This window comes from Micropterus salmoides, unplaced genomic scaffold, assembly GCF_014851395.1.
Source record: "Micropterus salmoides isolate LMB-PRFRI ecotype aquatic unplaced genomic scaffold, ASM1485139v1 Ms_hic_scaffold_11, whole genome shotgun sequence".
Taxonomy (NCBI): Eukaryota; Metazoa; Chordata; class Actinopteri; order Centrarchiformes; family Centrarchidae; genus Micropterus; species Micropterus salmoides.
Genome location: NW_024040152.1, coordinates 15683670 through 15702838, shown reverse-complemented (window position 1 = coordinate 15702838; position 19169 = coordinate 15683670). Strand labels below are relative to the sequence as shown.

At 41.6% G+C, this 19169-nt stretch overlaps 2 protein-coding genes across 2 annotated transcripts; both read left to right on the top strand.

Annotated features, from left to right (window-relative positions):
- Positions 1 to 129: 129 nt before the first annotated feature.
- Positions 130 to 5707, top strand: rpl18 (ribosomal protein L18). The gene is made up of 7 exons (XM_038711295.1): positions 130 to 311; positions 961 to 1047; positions 1174 to 1281; positions 1984 to 2082; positions 2176 to 2299; positions 4451 to 4520; positions 5572 to 5707. Exons 1-7 carry the CDS (start codon positions 309 to 311, stop codon positions 5645 to 5647), a joined length of 567 nt encoding a protein of 188 aa, XP_038567223.1. The 5' UTR covers positions 130 to 308; the 3' UTR covers positions 5648 to 5707.
- A 322-nt stretch (positions 5708 to 6029) lies between these two features.
- Positions 6030 to 19063, top strand: sphk2 (sphingosine kinase 2). The gene is made up of 8 exons (XM_038711293.1): positions 6030 to 6138; positions 7949 to 9554; positions 11240 to 11389; positions 11488 to 11582; positions 11979 to 12094; positions 14216 to 14413; positions 14550 to 16134; positions 16635 to 19063. Exons 2-8 carry the CDS (start codon positions 9092 to 9094, stop codon positions 16695 to 16697), a joined length of 2670 nt encoding a protein of 889 aa, XP_038567221.1. The 5' UTR covers positions 6030 to 6138; positions 7949 to 9091; the 3' UTR covers positions 16698 to 19063.
- Positions 19064 to 19169: the final 106 nt, after the last annotated feature.

The following is a 19169-nucleotide window of genomic DNA, read 5'->3' as shown; positions in this document are numbered from 1 at the left end:
GCACTGCAATATTTTCACTAACAACAAATAGCCTAAAAGTAAATATGAATGAAATCAGTTTTTCAATCATAACTTACAACCCAAACAGAATCAAATGCATAAAATAAATCAACATTAGCCATTAAATCAGTAATAAACTAGAAATCGTGCCTTTCTTTCTCGTCTTCACCGCCAGAGGCACCATCCTTAATCATCACAGTTGGTATGCAGGAAGCGCATGCTCTGTAACCAATCAGAGACCCGAGATTGTAGCTCACAGTTTATCGCGAGACCTCAGCTCTTCCTTTTCCCTTTTCGCTGTGTCCAAGATGGTAGGTACAGCTAGCAGAAAATTTTAAATACGAAAGCTTGACTATCCACGATCATCCTCTGAATTAAAGCATATCACCTTCATAATGCCAATCGTTACAGATTTAAAACATCATTTACGTTGCAGTTATATGTTGATTTCGTGTTATTTGACAATATAAATCGTACCAGCTTACTCTCTTTGGTGCCGGACTAGTGCCGTCCAGGCAGCCGATTCTCGCCTTGAGATTAATCAGAAACTGACTTTCAGAGTGGTTGAGAATGCGGAATAATTTATTTAACGGTAATTTATATTCCCCAAAATTTAACGTGTGTTCCCAAATATCAAAACTCAGCCATACTCTAAACTGTAGGCTTGTTTTTTTTGTATCGCTCGTGATAGCAGTTAGCTGTGGAGTGTCAACGTGTGAACTGGCCCGTGGCGCTACACGTTGAGCTGCTTGTTAAGGTCACTAAAGGGATGTAGTTGTTAGAAATATGAATGGTACCAGGAGTTTAATGTTGTGAAATGCGGTTTGATACTTTTGAACTTGATTGTACAATATAACCAGGATGTAATTGATGTCATAGGTGTCATACACACTGCTTTGGAATACATTTAACCTTACAGCTGTGATAATGTATTACATTGTGTTTATTTGCTTTTTAAAGGGAGTTGACATCAGACATAACAAGGACCGTAAGGTGCACAGGAAAGAACCAAAGAGCCAGGATATTTATCTGAGGCTCCTGGTCAAGGTAATTTACATTCACTCATTATGCTTTACTAAGTGGTTGCAATTACTTATGCCACATTAGATTTTGAGTTGATAACTTGATGTTATTGTGCATGATATTCTAACCATCCTGCTGGGTTCTTGGCAGTTGTACAGGTTCCTGGCCCGCCGTTCTAATGCTCCCTTCAACAAGGTCGTCCTGAGGAGGCTCTTCATGAGCAGGACCAACAGGCCACCCATCTCCATCTCCCGTCTGGTCAGTCTCAGTTGTCTCACTCTGTCCACCACTAATGAATCATCCTTTTGACTTTTTAGATATGTTAAGTGTTTGAGCCAGTTGTAATATAAATATCGCATGTCACCATCTTTTGGGACTGGAATACATTTTTTGACAGTACATTTATAGGTCAGTGTCAGTTGATACTGACATTGATGGCATGATGGTTTGCTGTTTCACTCATTCACTCGCAGTGGGCTGATCACTTAGTACCATGGCCTCATGTGACCTTTTCTTAAAAATGATCCAGTGAGTGCGCAGTGAGGTAAACTGAATTTAAAATCGGGAGAAAGATCACTGGTATCAGTTGAATAGTTGGGGTGGGTAGATACGGATTTGAGGTTTCTATAGAGAAAAGGTTGGAATTTGATGCATCAGTTGTGTTTGTGGAGCCGGTTCTTCTTTCCAGTGGCTCTGAATTTTGGGGTGATGTTGGTCAGTGTTGATTCCCATTTGGCTCAATTTAGTTTTTATTCACTGACATTGGAAGTGTTTGAGAAATGAATTAAGGAAGTTGAACTGTGGGTCAAGAAAATTGTTATCCATATTAACCATTTACCACCAATCTTATGAACAGTGTAATACCAGGAAAAGTAGTGATGAAAATGTGAGCCCTGTTGTCAGTTCTTTAGACATGTGATCATCTGACTCAATTTGTGACTTTTCTTCCATTACGACCAGATCCGGAAGATGAAGATGGCTGGCCGTGAAAACAGAACCGCTGTTGTTGTGGGAACAGTCACTGATGATGTCAGGATTCAGGATATCCCCAAGCTCAAGGTTACCCCTGCTTTTAATAGTTGCACAATTCACCTGTTAGCGTTTTCTTGTTTCCCATTAAGATGTCCTCATGACCTGTTTATTGTCCTACAGATCTGTGCTCTGAGGGTCACTGATGGTGCCCGCCGCAAGATCCTGAAGTCAGGTGGTCAGGTGATGACCTTTGACCAGCTGGCTTTGGCTTCTCCAAAAGGACAGGGCACAGTGCTGCTGTCAGGTAACTGAACATGTAGATTTCAATTCACATTCTACTATAATTATGCAATTGGAGTAGATAAAATAATCATTCAATGTCTTCATGGTGCTCGGGCACCTTGACCACCAGATGTGAACTCAAGCTTAGTCAGTTGAGTTTAACTATTAACATTGCTGTTAGGGGCAACTATTTTAAATGACACTCGTGGCAATTCTTGGTACTTTAGATAAATGTCTGCAAAGATGAGATTAGAGAACCGTCTTTAATTCATGCACTTATTGTAATTTCACACTAGTATGTTTTAGTTGATTTAAGGAGGCTTATAACAGTAATGTACACCAGACTACTGTTGTCTGGTGTGGCTGAGTGGAGTTCATTTATGATGTTGTGAGAGAACTTAGTTTGTTGCAATTGAGGCTGAAACGATTCATCAATTAATGAAATGCATCGACGAAAATTCTTTGCGTCAATGCTTTGTTTAATCATAACTATACAGCACATTGTTTCACACGGACATTTATTACTGTCGCACATCGCGCTTACGCTGTGAACACGACATGATTATAATGGCGCTTTTTGCAAAGTGGAGGAAGAGAGAAAATAGCAAGGGACAAAGAATAAAGTGTCCAAAGTATGGGATTATTTCAAGCTAGAGAAAACAAAACAACTATAATGTTGCAGTCCGTCCACCGTAAAACGAAACTTATGTTGCCCTGGCAACAGCACGACAGCATCTGATCAGAAAGCACCTGGTGTTCTGCCTGCGGACCACAGACAAGGTTACAGCAACTTCAGCATTTAACTGAAATCATGATTGATTGTTGAGTTGAACACTAGCCAGAGTAAACCGCAGTCCTCCGCTGAAAATGTAAACACGTGCGTTTGTTGTTGTCCTTTTTGGGCCGTGGGTTGTAACGTCACAGTCAAGAGTTAATTGGGTGTCGGGGAGCTGCACCTTGTAACTCAACTCCAGCTCTCTGTAACTAAGACAATCCCTGGTACCTGCGTGTGCTAATCCATCCTTTCACCCATATTCTTTGTCTTTATAATGGCCATCTTCATAATAAACAGCTGTTTCGTGTTCAGGATCGCTTATTTCACGTGTTTCCTTGACAAAATGTGGTTTGGAGATCTGCGTCGGGTGACAGAGCCGCTGTGAGCTCATTTAGTATGACTCCCGTCACATGACAGCAAGTTGTTTTTTTGTTTGTTTTTATTACAAGAATTATATAGTTACAGTTCATGTTTTTATAAGGAAGACAGCAAGTTGTGTAGTGTGAACGGCACAGCCATCGGCTGATGCTGAAAGTCGTGAAAGTCTGCACTCGTGTTATACCAAAGGCTTGCGAGCCGCCAAGCAGAAGTACTTCTTAACCGACGCATTGATGAATCGTTGAAATAATGTGTAGAAGCTTCGAATACTAAAATCATCGTTAGCTGCAGCCCTAGTTGCAATACTATAGATAGAATACTGCTTGAATTAGGAAAGCTGGTTTACATCTGTATTCTGGCCTGATTGTTGATGGTTGATCACCAGATATTTTTATTTCTCTTTAATCATGTGTAAGCTTTGTGGACAGTTGGTTGGTATTGAGTGCTATTCACCTGAATTTGACAGACTGTTTTGTATGGCAGGCTTCTCTTTAGTCAAGGTATTGACAAATGCTGGAAACTCATGGCGTCACATGCTGCTGTGAGTTTTGTGGTAGTTAACCTTTTAGTGCTGTTTTTCTGCTAATGAATGAATCCCTCTATTATCAGTGCAAGAGAAGAAGGGGAATGTGGTGTTTGATGTCCAACCATTGTATTGTTAAAACACATTTTTACAAGCCTAAAAATATTCCCCTGAAACACGAGAAAGGTGAGAAATACAGTTGGAGAATTGCAAAGGGGTTAATCATAGGTAAGAAGCAAATGGAAATAATACTTTTCGCTCAGCATCAGGTTATTTACAATATAGTCATCCAAAGTCAAACATTGTCGGTCACTCTTCAGGTCTGTCTAAACAAAACTTAAAGCAAATGTGCAAAGAATATTTTTTTTTTTTATTCTTGTAATGTTAGAATTCAGATAATGAATGGAAGTGGGAATACTTTACTACTAGGAATGTGTTTTTGAGAGGCTGTATAGCATTTGAAACTGCTTTTAATCTATAACGTATTTGTTGTCCAGGACCCCGCAAAGGACGAGAGGTGTACAGGCACTTTGGAAAAGCCCCTGGAACTCCTCACAGCCACACCAAGTATGTATACAGTTGATGTGTTGATACTGTTGTCAAAAACAACACAGTGTTGATTAAGGATGTTGTTGTTGTACCAGTATTTAGATCAGTCTGATGCCTGGGTACTAAATTGGCCCGAACATAAGAATGTTTTTCTATTGGAAATTGTTGTTTAAGTTTTAATTACACTTTCATCATTAACTGACTTTTAAGCTGTTTTTCTCTCACACACTGTGTGTTGTCTCGTCTGTCTTTCCCTTCATCTTGGCCTGCCTTGGTTTTCTCTCCATCCCTCTGTCTCTCTTTGTCTGTCTCTCTAGTTGAGGAAATCAAGATGATAGTTGTCAGTCATCAGTTACCTGGAAATAACTCCACTATCCTCACGAGTGTTGATAGTTGATTTAATGCGGGTTACACTTTCTCTCTTGGAGATGATAAAAATAGATATACCAGACTGATTTGTGTCAAATATGGTATATCTGGCTTCCTTGTTTTAATCGGTTTAGCTTCAAAAAGACTGTGTATAAAAGGAGCTGGGGGTTAAAGCCTTAGTTACAATGGTTGTCTAATATTTTGGTCAATATGTTAATGAACTGCCTTTGTTTTGGTGAATTATCGATAAAAGGTATGAACCTAAAACCACCAAAAAACACACAATGTATTTTGCTCTTCAGATTGGCGTCATACAGTTAGTGTGGTTTGCGGAGGTAGGTAGATGGATTAACTTTGGAAATAATGGGTCTTTTCACAGAAGACATTTTGACTTGTCTTGGTAGGAAAATTTTACTAATAACATTAATGGTTAAATTCAAGGGTCCCAGTAGGCCGTCACGCACAATACCAGCACCTAGAAATGAATGAGTAGTTGGCACTCGTGGGGAATTTTTTAGTGTTTAAATATGACCCTAAAACCATTTTAGTGAGCGAAAGGTCGGCTTTGTGGTCATTTGTAAGGCAGCGTTGATGGAGAGAAAATTAAGAAAGTTAAGCTCCAGTATGCACATGTATTTTATATGAATGTTGGGTTTGTGGTGCCATCATCTTATACTAAACTATCCTTTCTCTTCTTCAGGCCCTACATCCGCTCCAAGGGCAGGAAGTTCGAGAGAGCTCGTGGCCGCAGAGCCAGCCGTGGCTACAAGAACTAGTCTGTGTCTTTGTTTTCCATGCAATCTGATACGAATAAAAGATAGACTGTACAAAAATGAGTTGCCTTTTGTGTTTTGTTGGACTGCTTTTAGACACCCTTGCAAATACACCTGTCCCTATTTTGTTGTAACATGGGGCAGTACATGGGGATATAGCTAAAACAAATGAATTTACAAGGTTGATCCCTTTTTACATCATTTATGTCCATTTAAAGCCTCCCTGAGGTTGTACAGTACATCTGACTTGACGAATATTTTGATTGGTATCTATACGAGTTGGCCAAGGGGGGGGGGGGGTAAGTTGGCCAGGAAGGGGTGGTCTGTCAATGATTGGAGAATGTCGGTGGGTGTTGCAATGTTTTCCTTATCGCCATTGGATTTCCTCTCCGCCGCTCAAAGCAGCGGCTACTGCGTCCCCGGGCACTTCCTGCACCGAGCCACAGTTTTCAGTGCAAGCGACTAACTCGTCGTGAGAGGGGAGGCAAGATGAGGTAATTTGGACTGTTTCGCTTTGATAAATTTATATTTAAAGTTGGATCTTCCTAATCCTATGCTGGCGAACAACTGTGAAAAACAGAAAGTTACAAATTGTGTCACTGTGATAGAATCGGCTCATAACGCCTGTTAGCTAGCCGTGCCTTCTACTGTTATCTGCGCTAACTTGGCTTCGTTTTTAATGCGAGCCATAAATGAGACGTTAAAGATCAAATGGGAGCCTTTCAGCATAGCCATTGTGATACCCAGTAATTTTCAAGAGAGCAAAGTTTTAATAGGCTAGAAAGTTAGCTTGAAGTTGGGCTACACGTCAGGTAGCAAACTGGTAGCCACTGCTAACTGACAACGCTGTGTTGCATTTGTCTGGCAGCAGTGTAACGTTACAGTAACAGTTAGCCACTGTATTCATAACAAGCTAGCATTTGCTGTCTCCTTGATTTAACGTTAGGATTAATACCCCAACTACAACTTGAAACACTTTCTGCTTCTTGATAATCACTGTTAATATAATACGTCAATATTTATGTAAATGAGTCTTCAGCTTGTAACTGTTAAAACAAAGCAATAGTTAAATAAGTCAGCTTGGCTAACAGCCTGTCAACCTGCTAGCTAACGTTAGGTGGAAGACATCGGTAAAGTTTAATAATCAAACGTAGCTTTTACTTCAGATCAGCAGGGTTGACAAGTTATCAACGCTGCTGTAAAGGGTGTAGCCGTGCCATTAGAATGGGAATGCCATTGAGTTCAAAGTATAAGCTAGCCGAAATTTGCCCAAAATACCCCGAAGTCACTCAACAACAGCCTCATTGTGTGGGAGACAAAATTAGCCCACTGATATTATTTCTGGGTGTCCCCGCCCTGCACTTCAATGAGGTAAGGTGCAACAATGGGCATCAGTGAGGTCCCTTTTGTGTTTTTTTTATCAAGACAGGACATCAGCCAAGTATTGATTTTGTCTGCACCACAGCTTGCGTAATATTTCCTGTCTGTAAAACTTTAAAAGAAAGTTATGCCAGTTTATGAATACCAGATTATTAATTTAGGGATTTACCGTAGTCTGGTGATAGCCCAGTAATTGTACTTTGACGCACGTCTAAGTCTACTTAGTTGGACCCTGCTGACTAGCAGCTTTAGCATTAATGTAACCTGTCATCTCTAGAAATCATAAAACAAGTCAAAATCATTTTCCAGTTCCAAGTTTCTCATAATGAATGTATTTCTCTATTGAGGATTTTTTGAGATTGTTACATACTAATGCATATTGCAAAACCTCTTAAATCCAGGACCATTCAGGTCAGCAATTTGCTAAATCTCAATCCTAGTGAAAGAAACACTGTTTCCCCAAATCCTGTTAGACAAAAGCCCTAAACATAAAAATACCAACCAGATGTGGTCACTCTCATGCAACTTTTCATCCAAAATAATGTGGTGTCTCAGCGTGTGGTGTCTAGAGGATGTGTGACTGTGAGTCATTATGTGCAATGACACACCTAAGGTCAAGGGGTATGGTGGGTCTTGTATTGCTTCACCCTGTAACCGTAATCTCTTCCCGTCTTCTCTGTACTTGTGTTACTCTAATTGTGAAATGATATGGAAATGTTCACCTTTGCACAGTGTTATGCCTGTTGAATTAGAGGCACAGTTACATAACATTTATTTTGTTTAATATGCTTCCTTCTTTAATGTCAATGTGTTACTCCTCTGCTCTAGAAATTCTTTTAGGTGGATCACCCATAGTTCTGCCATAGTTTTTCCACTTTTACAATTGATTGTGGTCCTCCTCTCCTTCTTTTTTTCGTCGTTCAGGAACAGAGATCTTCGGGAGGGAACGTGAGGCTTGACTCTAGGACATTACCATGACATAAACTAAGGACCCACCTGGAACTGTCTCATTGTTTGTCTTTTGTTTTGTTTCTGTTTTTATTTTATTTTTTTATTTTTTCGTTGTCTAGTCTCCACCTGTCTTACCTAGGGTGCAGGATTATTTGTTTGGATGAAACTTTAATGTATCACACTACTGTCTAGAGGACCGAACTAGTCTCTCCTCTTGTCTGCCTCCTATATATCACTGAGATTAAATATAGCAATAGAGGTATCAAAGGTCTTGAAAAAGCCTGCACTTATCATATCTTTGTGGCATTAAAATCATTTCGGCCAGCACTTACCATGCACCGTACTCGACTTAGAATTTACTTGTGCGTTAAATTTAATTTAATTGTTGTAGCCTCCTTGTAGAAACAAGGTGTTTGTTTGTCTTATTAATACTTAATGGATCTGTTTTTTTCAATGCAACTAAGCGTTTCGGTTTTTGTTCATTTGCATAATTATTTAAAGATGTATTGTTAATGTTGAGTAGCTGCTCAGCTGCCTAATGTTGTTATCACAATAGGTAGCGTTCAGTTGTAAAGTAAACAATTTTATTTTACTTAGGCAATCTTTGTGAAGAACACTTTTTTTAATGACTGATCTTGTAGTGGAAAATATAATTTTTTTTAAGTGCTGTTGTCTTTGAATATGTTGATGTATTGCTTATTCACTTTTCCACTGGCAGTAAACTGTAGAAGCTGACAGCTCTTCAGATCAAACTGTGATGGGAGCTTTATTAATGTGACACGAAGACTGGTCTTTTGAAGTTCCCATTTTCACTGGATACATACTCAGAACAGAAGAACCTTTAAACTGGAAGAAGTAAATGTTTCTTTTCAAATAAAGACGTACTTATGAAATGGACAGATCGGAACAGAAACTCAGAGCTGATTCTAATTCAGTCACTGAAACGGGAGGATGATCTTGAGGAGATTTCAGGGATAAAGTTCTCATACTGACATTCAGATTTTCCCTGCAAATCTTGAACAGTAGCCAAGTTCCACTCTTCAAGCTTCTAGCTGTAGAAGATACTTAATAGACTGACTTTTTTCCTGACAAACCGTGTCCACTTCAGCAGTGAGGATGCGATCTCCAGAACCTTCTTCACCTTCCACTGCAGAAGCCCTACTTCATGGCCAGTTTGCCAGCTGGGGATCCGGCAGCAACAGCAACAATAACAGCTGCCCCAACAGCCCTGGTGGTCCAGGGGGGCTCTCCCCTGCTGCTTCTCCTACTCCGGCTCCGGCCTCCAACTATGCCTTGACCCTCACACACACCCACATACATATCCAGCGTCTGTCACCACGGATGGGGAAGGAAGCCCGTCTCCTGCTGCCTTTATCAGAGCTGGTGGGGTGCAGTTGCCCTCGTGCCCCTGCACCCCCTCTCCTGGTGCTGTATTGGTACCCACCAGGCAAACGACGGAAAGGGGTCTCTAGGCGCAGGCAGGTGAGGGCCTACCTGGCTGAAAGCAGGCCTGAAGCTGAGAAGTGGTCGGCTGCTGTGCAGTGTCTACTCAGAGGTGTGACCGTCACTGCTGACACAGGTGAGTGTGTCTCACTAGAGACTTGTGTGTTTTTACTCAAAGTTTCCCGGACCCTAAAGCCCCAAGTATGTTCTCTTTTTAGAAATGAATTCTGGTCATATATTAGTGTGGAGCTTTAGCAAATTTGTCATAAGGGCAGCATGGTTAGTTTACAGCAGATAATAGTGTGATTTACTTTGGCAGCTACTTTTTTACTACACCTCCAGCTCTCTGTAGCGCAGACAATCCCTGCAACCTGCATGTGCTAATCCATTCTTTCACCCATATTTTTTTGTCTTTATAATTGGTATCTTTTATAATAACAAACTGTTTTGTGTGTAGGTTCGCGTCATTTCCTGTTTCACATTTCACGTGTGTTTTCTTGACAAAACGTGGTTTGGAGACCAGTTGTCGGGTGACAGAGTCCTTGTCAGCTTGTGTAGCGTGTGACCCTCTGTCACCGATCAGTCACATAGTGTGAATGCCACAACAAAAACAAAGAGGGATTAACATTAATACACCCTAAGAGGCTGGAAGTGTTAGGATTTTATTGTTTGTTTGTTTCCCATAATTATACCTATTTAATGTTTTTTTTTTTTCTTGTGGTTTTGTGTTTTTCCCCCCTTATCTGTCCTGCACAGGGTCTATATCATTCAGTGTCAAATGCAGAGACAAAGAGGGTGTGGCTGCTGCAGCTTTTCACCCCTTCCCATGCTCTCTGTCCCTCAGCCTCAATAATCAAACAGACACACACAAGTAAACACTTGTGTGTGTCTGTTTGTGTTATCCCTTTATTCACCATTACCTATGCGTCACACACTTTGCCTGTGTCTCCCATCTTTTCCTGTTTCATCCTCTTCTTTAGACGTAATCTTTAACCCTTCATTCTCTTTAATCTCTAAGTCAGTTTTTATCCTGTCACATCACCGTCTCCTTCTCCTCACACTGTGACAAAGCTGTTATTCATTTTCCCCATTCCCCTGTTTGTCTTTTGTCTGCTTCTGTCTCTTTCATACTGCAGTGTATATTGCAGTTCAACCTGTCAGCCTTCTGTCTGACTCCTAGTTTCTGTTACTCTTTGCTCACATAGCCTTCATTATTTCACATCTTTCTGTTACAGTTCTCTTACCTAATCGCTCCATTTCTGAATCACTTGTCTTGATTCTGTGAATTCTTATGCTAATGCACATAATTGCTGCAGTTAGTTGGGTTTTCTGTTGATTTGCTTCAGTGTAGTTTGTTGCATAAGCCAGGATTATGAGATTGCAGTCATTTCATCACCTTCCCTGCACCGCTGTCATCCATCGATACCAAACTAAATCTTAGGTTATCTTCAGAAGCTTACCTGGGCTCATAAAAGAGTATGAAGAGGAGCAGAGTGTCACAGTTTTCTTGCCTAGTATGCAGCACAGTTAGACGAATAACACCTTGTTTTGTTTAATTCCTATATTCAGAAAACTGCATGTATTTGAATTTAAATGATTATCAGACACGCTCTTGAGCGACTGCTTTGTGCAGTGCAAAGTAGATCCTGCGAACTGAAATAAAGGAGGCTCAAATGGTTGAATTCACTCAAAGTCCGGGGTTGTGCAACACTGTGTAATGGCAGCTCCCAGTTGGCTTGCAGCAGACCTCTAGTTCCTTTCTTTGTTCTGAACAAAAGCTATGTTATAACTTATTCATGCTCTCCCTTCTTTTTCATAAAGAATTTTCAAGAAGTCTGCTACCTCGTCCCAGGCGTCTACTGTTATTGGTCAATCCCTTTAGTGGGAGAGGCCAGGCGATGCAGTGGTGTCAGACCCACATCCTGCCAATGATCAGAGAGGCCAACATCAGCTACAACCTTATACAGACAGGTAACACACCAAGTGCAGAGGCAGCATCATGGAGCAGATAATACCTTTACATAAAACATAGATGTGTAACAGGTATTAACTTTATTCATCTGTCTCAGAGCGTCAGAACCATGCCAGAGAGCTTATCAGAGAGATATTGCTACCAGAGTGGGATGGCATCATCATCGTTTCTGGAGATGGCCTACTGCATGAGGTGTGTAATGCTTATTTTCGAGGGCTAATCATGGTGGACTTGTTTGTGTGTTCAAGGGGGAGTTTATATAACACAAAGAACTTTGTTTTTGTACCACATGTACACCTTTAACCGTTTCCACCGATTTTGATTTTTTAAAATTTTCTGTGTTGGGTGGCTGTGGCTCAGGAAGTAGAGTGGGTTGCCCGTTAATCGGAAGGCCCCGCTCCTCCAGCCTGCATGTTGAAGTGTCCTTGGGCAAGATACTGAACCCCGAATTGCCCCTGGCGGCTGTTCCGCCAGTGTATAAATGTGTGTGAATGTTAGTTTCTGTTTGAGAACTTAGTGGTTGAAAATACTAGAAAGGCGCCATGCAAATACGGAGCATTTACATTTACATTGTTGTGTTTCCTGTAGGTAATTAATGGGCTAATGGAGCGCCCTGACTGGGAACAAGCAATAAAAATACCTGTCGGCATTCTGCCCTGCGGCTCTGGGAATGCACTGGCTGGCTCCGTCAACCACAATGCAGGGTAAGCATTCATATCTGTAAAGGTGAGAATTGTGTGTCCTTTTTAGTTGAATCTTAAAATGGGTGTGTTGTTGAATTATTGTGAGCCAGGTTCAGGTGTGAAGAAGTTTCCGAGAATGATGAAGACTTAATATAGTATGATTTATTGAGCCCGGCCGAGGAGATACAGTGCCAGCATACAACATGTGAACACATCAAATGCCCCCATCAAATCTGAAGGATAACATCTTTTGGTCCCTTTAAATGTTTCTGTCTTCCCCCTAGTTCATGTAGGTTTCCCTATTAGGTCATCTTTAGCTGATCTTAACCTAGAACAACAAATCTGTTAATGTTTAGACTCCAATGCTACATCATATTAGAATCTGTTACTATCAATGAGTTGTACTCTAACCTGTGGAGCCAGTAAGTTCCTGTAAACATTCTTGTAAGACTCAACCTTGTAAGATTCCTGAAGAACACCGATATCTGCTAGCCTGACACCTGAGCTACTGTCTTTACATTATTAGTAAAGACTGTTGCCTCCCTAACAAGGACAGTTACATGTGAGAAATAACTAGAGCTGGAAGGTCAGTGAACACACACTTCTGGGGTCAGCTAATGACTCCAAACTAGACCTGTCTTACCTTTCCCTGTTAAATCAATGAAGCCCCCTAAGAACATTCTTTAACAACGTGGAATTAGACAAACACTCAGCTCTGTGGACACTAGGGTTGAGCCGATAGACGATGCGATCGGCGATGGCTGACAGACATCACGACGTTGAGCCGGCATCGTGATTGTAAAACCCCTGCCCCCCCAGCAAAAAACACCCTCAAATTTTTATATTATACCACCCTTACAAATGATACAAATGTCTCTGCACTTGTAAATATTGTTTCATCTCGTGTCAGGCACAGACCTGGCACGTCGCACATATTTGTTGTTGATTGTTGATCTTTGTTGTTATTTTTATGTTGTCAGTTTATATATTTATATGTACACAGTATTCTCTTCCGTTGCGTTACTTCTGCACAGCACAGACCCAGAATAATGCTCATGTATATATCTGTAACGTTGTTCTTCCATTTCATATTTATTATATTTCTACATTTATTTATGTTGACTGTATGATTGTCTACGTGTAGCACCTTATCGCCACAGCAAATTCCTCGTATGTGTAAAACACTACTTGGCAATAAAGCTCCTTCTGATTCTGATTCTTCTGTGAAATCAGGTTTTTATGACCACGAACATTCTTATCATTGTTTTGAAGCTTTGCACCTGCCTCTGAATTCTCTTCTCCCCACACTCTGACACACTCACACACACCTACTCCTCAGGTAAACACCCCGGCTTGCCCCGCCCCTCTTTGCCTCACTCTCACTCCCCCGTCTGCTCCATTTTCTCCATCAGCAGTATGTTTTATAAAGTCGCCTAAAAGACTGAGAACTCGTCTTTTTTCCATATATATCCACCCAGGATCGGTTATCACGGCAGCAGGTGAGCTGCACGTCGGCTTTTTAATGACACAGCCTATCAAACAACTGAAACCAACATCTGCACCCTGTGTGTTCACTGCTGCTTTACCTGGTCCATAAAAAATCCACCACGACTTGTAACGTAACTTAATAGTCTACCAATTTTTTTTTTTTACCGAGTGAAGTCTGTCCGAGAACACATGCACATAAGATGACAGATGCCCCCTCGCGCACGCGTGTGCGCTCCCGCGCACCCAATGACATCGTCCATCACGATGTTTCATTGCAGACATTGTCCGATGGAAATTTTGTAGACATCTCCCAACCCTAGTGGACACAAGAAGTGGGAATTAAGGATAATCTTAGACAACAGTCTTAGTAATATAAATCTCTTTTTTTGCATTTTCTTCTCATCTTAGATCTGGTTTGCTGATAACCTGTGCCATTAAATTTAGAGGTTGTTGTGCACCACTAGATATTTAAACCTAGTATATGAGCCCAAAGTCACAAGTTGTTGTATCTTATCTTAACAAAAGAGCACAGCTGTTTTTGTCGATAAAGGTATCTGAATAGTGGAAGGACTCTGGATTGACCTGTTGTTTGTACAGTTCTCTTCTAATCTGTACTGATTGGAGGTGTGGTTGGCTTTTTCATCTCTGCCTCAGGTATGACATGTGCCTTCGGGAGCCCCTCCTTTTGAACTGCTGCTTTTTGCTCTGTCGAGGTGGTGTCCGACCCATGGACGTGGTCTCTGTGACAACAAGCCCTTCTCCCAACAGTCGTCCTGCAGCACCCAGGAGACTGTTTTCTTTCCTTTCTGTTGCCTGGGGCTTTGTGTCTGATGTGGACATTGAGAGTGAGAGGTGGGTGTGTTATTGCTTATACTGTGAGAACATCCACTATTGACTTTTGCCATCTAAGCATAACTCTTATTCTTCTGCAACATCACTTAGTTTAATTACAAAATATAGATTTACCTGAATTCTTTCTGTATTCCAGGTATCGTGGCCTGGGCTCAGCTCGCTTCACCCTGGGCACCCTGGTGCGCATAGCTTCTCTTCGGTCCTACAAGGGTCGTCTGTCCTACCTGCCTCCCTCTATTTGCAACACGTCACCAGATGCCACGCCTCCTCCGCCGAGAAGACCCCTCTCCCGCAGTATCACAGAAGGCCTGGAGGGATTCTGTCGAACACCCATCCATCGCACCTGCTCTGACATGGGCATCAGCGAACAGAGGAGCCTGCGTAGGGGTGAGGGAGAGAGGGAAAAAGAGGAGAGGCAGCGAGAAAGGGAGAGGAGAAGGGAGAGGGCTAGAGGAGGAGGAACCGGCGTGGTGAGGGCAAGCAGCCTGGCAGAGGACAGAGAGCGTGAACGGGAGGGGGAGGAGGGGATGGATGCAGAAGAGGAGAGATCCGGGACGAGTTCTGAATCAAATGAAAGGGATGAATGCAATATGGGAAGGGGAGAAAAGTTAGCGGGGATCAAGGATGAAAGGGAAGATGAGGGAGGAGTAGAGCATGACTCCAGTGAGATGGAGGAGGATAGGGGGAAGGATGGGGAAGGCAGTGGCGGTTCTATAGAGGAGGAGAGAGCATTGCATGCGAGAGAGCTGGGAGAGAGCTGTGGAGTAGACATGGGGCAAGAGGCAGATGAAGAGCCAGACGGTTGTTTGCCTCAGAAAGCCAGACAGGCACTAAGAAAGAATTCAGCCCCTTCAAGCCAGATAGTGAACACTCTCTTCAACCAGCCTCTCAGACAGGAGGCTGACACAGACTCTGGCACTTCATACGGGGTAGAGGACATGGATCTTAATGGAACCTACTACCAGAAAGAACCTTATCAACTGGACGCTGCTCGTGAGCGATCTCTCACCATATCCTCTCCCTTTCGTCACTCACCCTTCTCTTACAAGACCAAGACCATGGACCAAAATCAGAACTCCTCCCGGCCGAGGCCCCTCTCCCTCCTCCAGCACTCCCACTCAAACTCCCTCCCTCCTAAATTCCCTTCCCTCTCCCTGTCGCTTTCTCCCACCCCCCCATCTTCCCCTTCATGTGCCTCTCCACACTCCTCATCCTACCTCGTCCCCCGCCCTAACACCCCAAATTCCACCTCGCCCTCACCTTCTCTGCGCACACCGTCCTCATCTTTTAACTTTGACATTGCCGAGCCAGCAGGACCCCAAAAGAACCGCCCTTTCGTCTCACTGCCTTTAAATCTCCCTAGGGATGACTTGTTACCCCCCCTCGACCAACCTCTTCCCACCAGAGATTGGGTAACCATTGAAGGGGACTTTGTGCTGGTCCTGGCCCTTTATCAGACCCACCTCGGGGCTGATCTTCATGCTGCACCCCAGGCCAGGTTTGACGATGGGCTGATCCATCTGACCTTTGTGCGGGCGGGGATCTCCAGAGCCACTCTGCTGAGACTGTTCTTTGCCATGGAAAGAGGAACACACCACTCCGTCAGCTCGCCGTATGTGAGCCATGTTACCTGCAGGGCCTTCAGGCTGCAGCCTCTGTCTACACGGGGGACACTCACTGTGGATGGAGAACTGGTGCCCTATGGGCCACTTCAAGCGCAGGTCAGAAACGGGAAAACTGGTGCTTGGTACTGAATGTACTTGTCATAAAGTGCTGTAATTGAGTGTAGTAGCTGTGGGTGATTGGATAGGGGCTGACACTTATGTTAGGGCTTGTGATTACCTCTAGATCTACCTATACATAAAGCACATGCTTATGTTACTTGAATATGCTTCGTAGGGCTGTGCCAAGATCGTAGTGTTTTGTAATTTATGTCCTCCAGAAAAGACATTTTGTTGTGCAGAATTATGGTAAACATTTAAAATTTAGTTTGGCCCTTTGAGGACTAACAATAGACTGCAAACCAGGTATTTAGTTTTTAATGATTCATTCACATAGTTAACAATGATTCTTTTTTCCCGACTCGTAAGAAGGTATGTTGTTATCTTTAGCAGATGTACTGTTTGTTTCCACAGTAGGTATTAATGTTGTGATGTGATGTTGACGAGCTACTGCGAGTCTTATCATTATTAATCTTTTTCTCCCTCTCAATATTTCCCAGGTTCATCCTTCCATGGCTCGTCTCATCGTTGGTGACTCTGGGGTGAAGATTACCAGATTCTAATCAGGGATTGGTTGAGCTGATTGACAGATACAGTACTCTGCTGAATTATGTAATATATGTTGCCATGAGAGAGGGGGAGTGTCTGAGAGACTTAGAATACCCTGGATTGCTGGAAATGCTTTTGTGGGGTTTAATGAAAGGGATAACCCACGAGCCACGCATCACGAAGCATGACTGCAGGGATTTATAGCGAATTTGAAAATGGATGAAAAATGCGCCTCATTGCACAGCTGTTGGATTGCGCTTTGCGTACCCTGAGAAGCATAGGAACTGCACAGCCTGGGATAATAAGAGGGAAGAACAATCGAATGTTAATGGAGTATTTTTGTGCAGATAGTGCATGTGTTAGATGCATACATAGTAGTATGCATGCAGAGAAGCACTACCTGATTGTTGCCTTTCGATGAGATGGAAAGAAATCAGATTAAAATTAGAGAAAGTTCTTAAATATGACATGCTATTAAAAATACATTGAGATTTACTTAATTTAACACCCTCTGTCTTCACCACATGTCCAAATATTTGAGTATAAAAACTTCCGTCCCTAAAAGGAATGCCTTATCTGACACTGGACAGTATAGTTGTACCTTTGCCCTTTCTTATATAAGAAAGGGCAATCTTCTTTATCTCTAGCCACCTATGAGAGTGTCCGTCCACTACATAAATACAACGTACTGGTAGACCAACCTACCTACTGTTATCTTTGAACAGCCTACTCTCCACTGTTTTAAGCATCAGTGGAGAATACTGTGCATAAATGTACACTTTAATGACCTATTTCTTCATGCAAGTGACTCAGTGTAGAGGAGCGAGATCAAGCTTTTCAGGGTCATTACATTAGTAGGACAATGGAACCGTTGAACGGTGACCATTACTGACATTTTTACATAATCTGCCTGTTATTCTTAGCCAGTGGATGCACAATAATGATGTCAAGTGATATCAGACTTTGCAACATATTGAAATGTCTGAACAAAGCAAGCTTTTTTTCCAGTGGTTTTTAGACTGTTCGTTTTCAAAAATGTTTCAGAATCATACACATTAGCCCTTGGCACTGTTTTATGTCTGGAATCTGTCACTATCTCTGAGTGAGCATCTTTGGAAGCATAGAGGACATTACTTGCCTCTGTTAAGTAGGAAGTAGTGCATTTATTTTGCACAATAACTGGACTTAAAGTAGTACAGAAAATCACAACACTAGAAAGCATAGTGACTTTTATATACATCTATTGCATAATCAGATGTTCTATAAATGGATGCACTAGAATTAATAGTCTAGTCCAGACACTATAATAAATGGATCACATTACATTTTTAGCTTGAAGTTAATTAAATGTCTCAATTTGAGATAGCTTTTGAAAGGTAGATCTGATGGATTACAAAATCATTCAGATACTTTAAAATCCTGTAGAGACAAACGAGGGCACCACACTAAAATCCAGCCGCTCTTGTGTTGTCAGATCAAACTTTTGATCAAGTGTTGAATCAGACCGAGGGAAAATAACTTTTACTGTGAGAATGACCTCAGTCTGTTGAAGTAAGTGAGAGATTGGGTTTTAAATTTAAAATATCTGGAGAACTTAAGTACTTCCAAATGACAATGTGCTCCTTGGTGAAATCAAACTGCAGACCTTGGAGCTCCACAAGGAATTGTCATGTTTTATAAATACATTTGTGAAATGTCATAATAAAACTTGATGATACACTTGGTCTGGACAAAGGAAAAAAAAAATAGCATGTGCAGTGTATCAATCAGTAAGATCATGCTTGGGTCATCATCAGCATACTGTATGTCTTGGTCATGCCTGGGCAAATAAATGCCTTTTGTATAATAAGCCTGTAAGTTGTGGCTGTTGATTATGAACTATTCAAACCTGACTGCAGAAAATGGAGTAAAAGTCTTTGCTCACCAGGCTGTTATTTTTGTTTGTTGTTTTTTTTTGCCTTTGAGCGCACAATGCAGCTAGTCTACCACAATTACACTGTGCTTTCACAGCTATAGAATGTGAATACAACATTTTGAGTCTAGGCTTGTAACAGTAACAAATAGAAAAATCTATATACACTTGGAGTTTTTGCCAAAAATGTTTAATTTCGATGTTCAAAAGACTGGTTATGACAGTTGACCATCCTAAACATTTTGTCTTCTATGGCCATAGCTCAGACCATGGTGTTATAGACCAATTTGATGTGACAGTGTCAGGGTTTAACCCCTCAATCGATAATGCCATTAAGATGTCTGTAGTGGACTGCCTGTAATAAAATTGTAATTACTACTAAAATTATGAAAATATATACATATACAATGTACAGTTAATAGTTATATATGGTTTTGAATAAATGGAACTTGACAAGTTTGTCTGAAACAAATCTACTGTACTTTTGTCACACCAGTGTGTCTCATTTATATTACATCAGCAACATTCTTATAATATCTAATGGCATTGTTTAAACTACTGCATTTAGATTAAA

Excerpts from the sequence above, each read along its gene's own strand:
- rpl18 (XM_038711295.1), top strand. Across the intron at positions 2,300-4,450 it reads GGGCACAGTGCTGCTGTCAG|GACCCCGCAAAGGACGAGAG; the intron begins GTAACTGAACAT and ends TTTGTTGTCCAG. Across the intron at positions 4,521-5,571 it reads ACTCCTCACAGCCACACCAA|GCCCTACATCCGCTCCAAGG; the intron begins GTATGTATACAG and ends TCTCTTCTTCAG.
- sphk2 (XM_038711293.1), top strand. The coding sequence starts at position 9,092 with ATGCGATCTCCAGAACCTTCTTCACCTTCCACTGCAGAAGCCCTACTT. Across the intron at positions 11,390-11,487 it reads CTACAACCTTATACAGACAG|AGCGTCAGAACCATGCCAGA; the intron begins GTAACACACCAA and ends CATCTGTCTCAG. Across the intron at positions 11,583-11,978 it reads GAGATGGCCTACTGCATGAG|GTAATTAATGGGCTAATGGA; the intron begins GTGTGTAATGCT and ends TGTTTCCTGTAG.